This window comes from Mesitornis unicolor, unplaced genomic scaffold (assembly GCF_000695765.1).
Source record: "Mesitornis unicolor isolate BGI_N332 unplaced genomic scaffold, ASM69576v1 scaffold40662, whole genome shotgun sequence".
Classification (NCBI taxonomy): Eukaryota; Metazoa; Chordata; class Aves; order Mesitornithiformes; family Mesitornithidae; genus Mesitornis; species Mesitornis unicolor.
In genome coordinates, this window is record NW_010170567.1 from 503 (window position 1) to 1,408 (window position 906).

The window sequence follows — 906 nt, forward strand, 5'->3', positions numbered from 1 at the left end:
AGGGGACATGGCCCTGAACTGAGGGTGGTCCAGGGGACAGGGAGGATGGGGCACGCATGGCCTCAGCCCTCTCCTAAGCCAGGCTATTACTGTGTTTTGGCAGTTGCAAAAACGCAGACGGCGTGGAATTCTACAATGAGATCAACCTGTATGCCAGGGTCAACTCCAAGGTGAGGATTCCCCACAAGAGAAGCAAACTTCTCCGACAGCCTGCACCAGGTTAAATCTAGCCTGAGCACCTGAATCCTGCCTGTTTCCCAAGAGCTCGCAGTGCTGTGTTGGGCCAGAAACAGCTCGCCTCCGTGGTTCTGTGTCTCCCAGCCTGTGCGGGGCTGAGCTCTAATCCATGTCTGCAGTGGGTCGCAGAGGTGGGTCCAGCATGCACTGAGGTGGGGAACCCCTGATCTCTTGGCAGGACTCACGGGAGAAGCGCTCTGACCGCTCCATCACCTGTTTCATGAGGAAGTGGAAGGAGAAAGTGGCCTGGCCCCGCATCACCAAGGAGAACATCAAGGTGCGTGTGGTGCCCAGCAGCCAGGACAGCCCTGGCTCTGCTGTCCCCATGCAGCACCCTGCTGCACCCAGGATGGTCACTGAGGGCCTCACATGAGCACCCCAGCACAGAGCTCCCAAAGAGCCTGACCTCACAGCCATTGCCAGTCCACAGACCCCTGCCCTCCATGAAGGATGTGGCACCCACAGGGGAAGGGAACGCATTGCCCCTCCTGCCCTGCCTGCCCCCTTGTCCCACAGAATGACCCCGGGCTGGGGGATGGGGCCATGGTCCCCTCGGTGCTGCTCCCTCCCTCAGGCGCTGCTTTCTCTGCCCGCAGCCGGCCTGGCTCTCCGTGGACTTTGACAACTGGCGAGACTGGGAAGGGGACGAGGAGGTGGAGCGGGCCATGG

General features: G+C 61.0%; 1 protein-coding gene across 1 annotated transcript; it reads left to right on the forward strand.

Annotated features, from left to right (window-relative positions):
• Positions 1-103: 103 nt before the first annotated feature.
• Positions 104-899, forward strand: PTGES3L (prostaglandin E synthase 3 (cytosolic)-like; the record flags this gene model as incomplete). The annotated part of the gene is made up of 3 exons (XM_010179731.1): positions 104-170; positions 416-514; positions 834-899. Coding segments are annotated over 3 exons (232 nt in total), but the record flags the coding sequence as incomplete, so codon positions are not given.
• Positions 900-906: the final 7 nt, after the last annotated feature.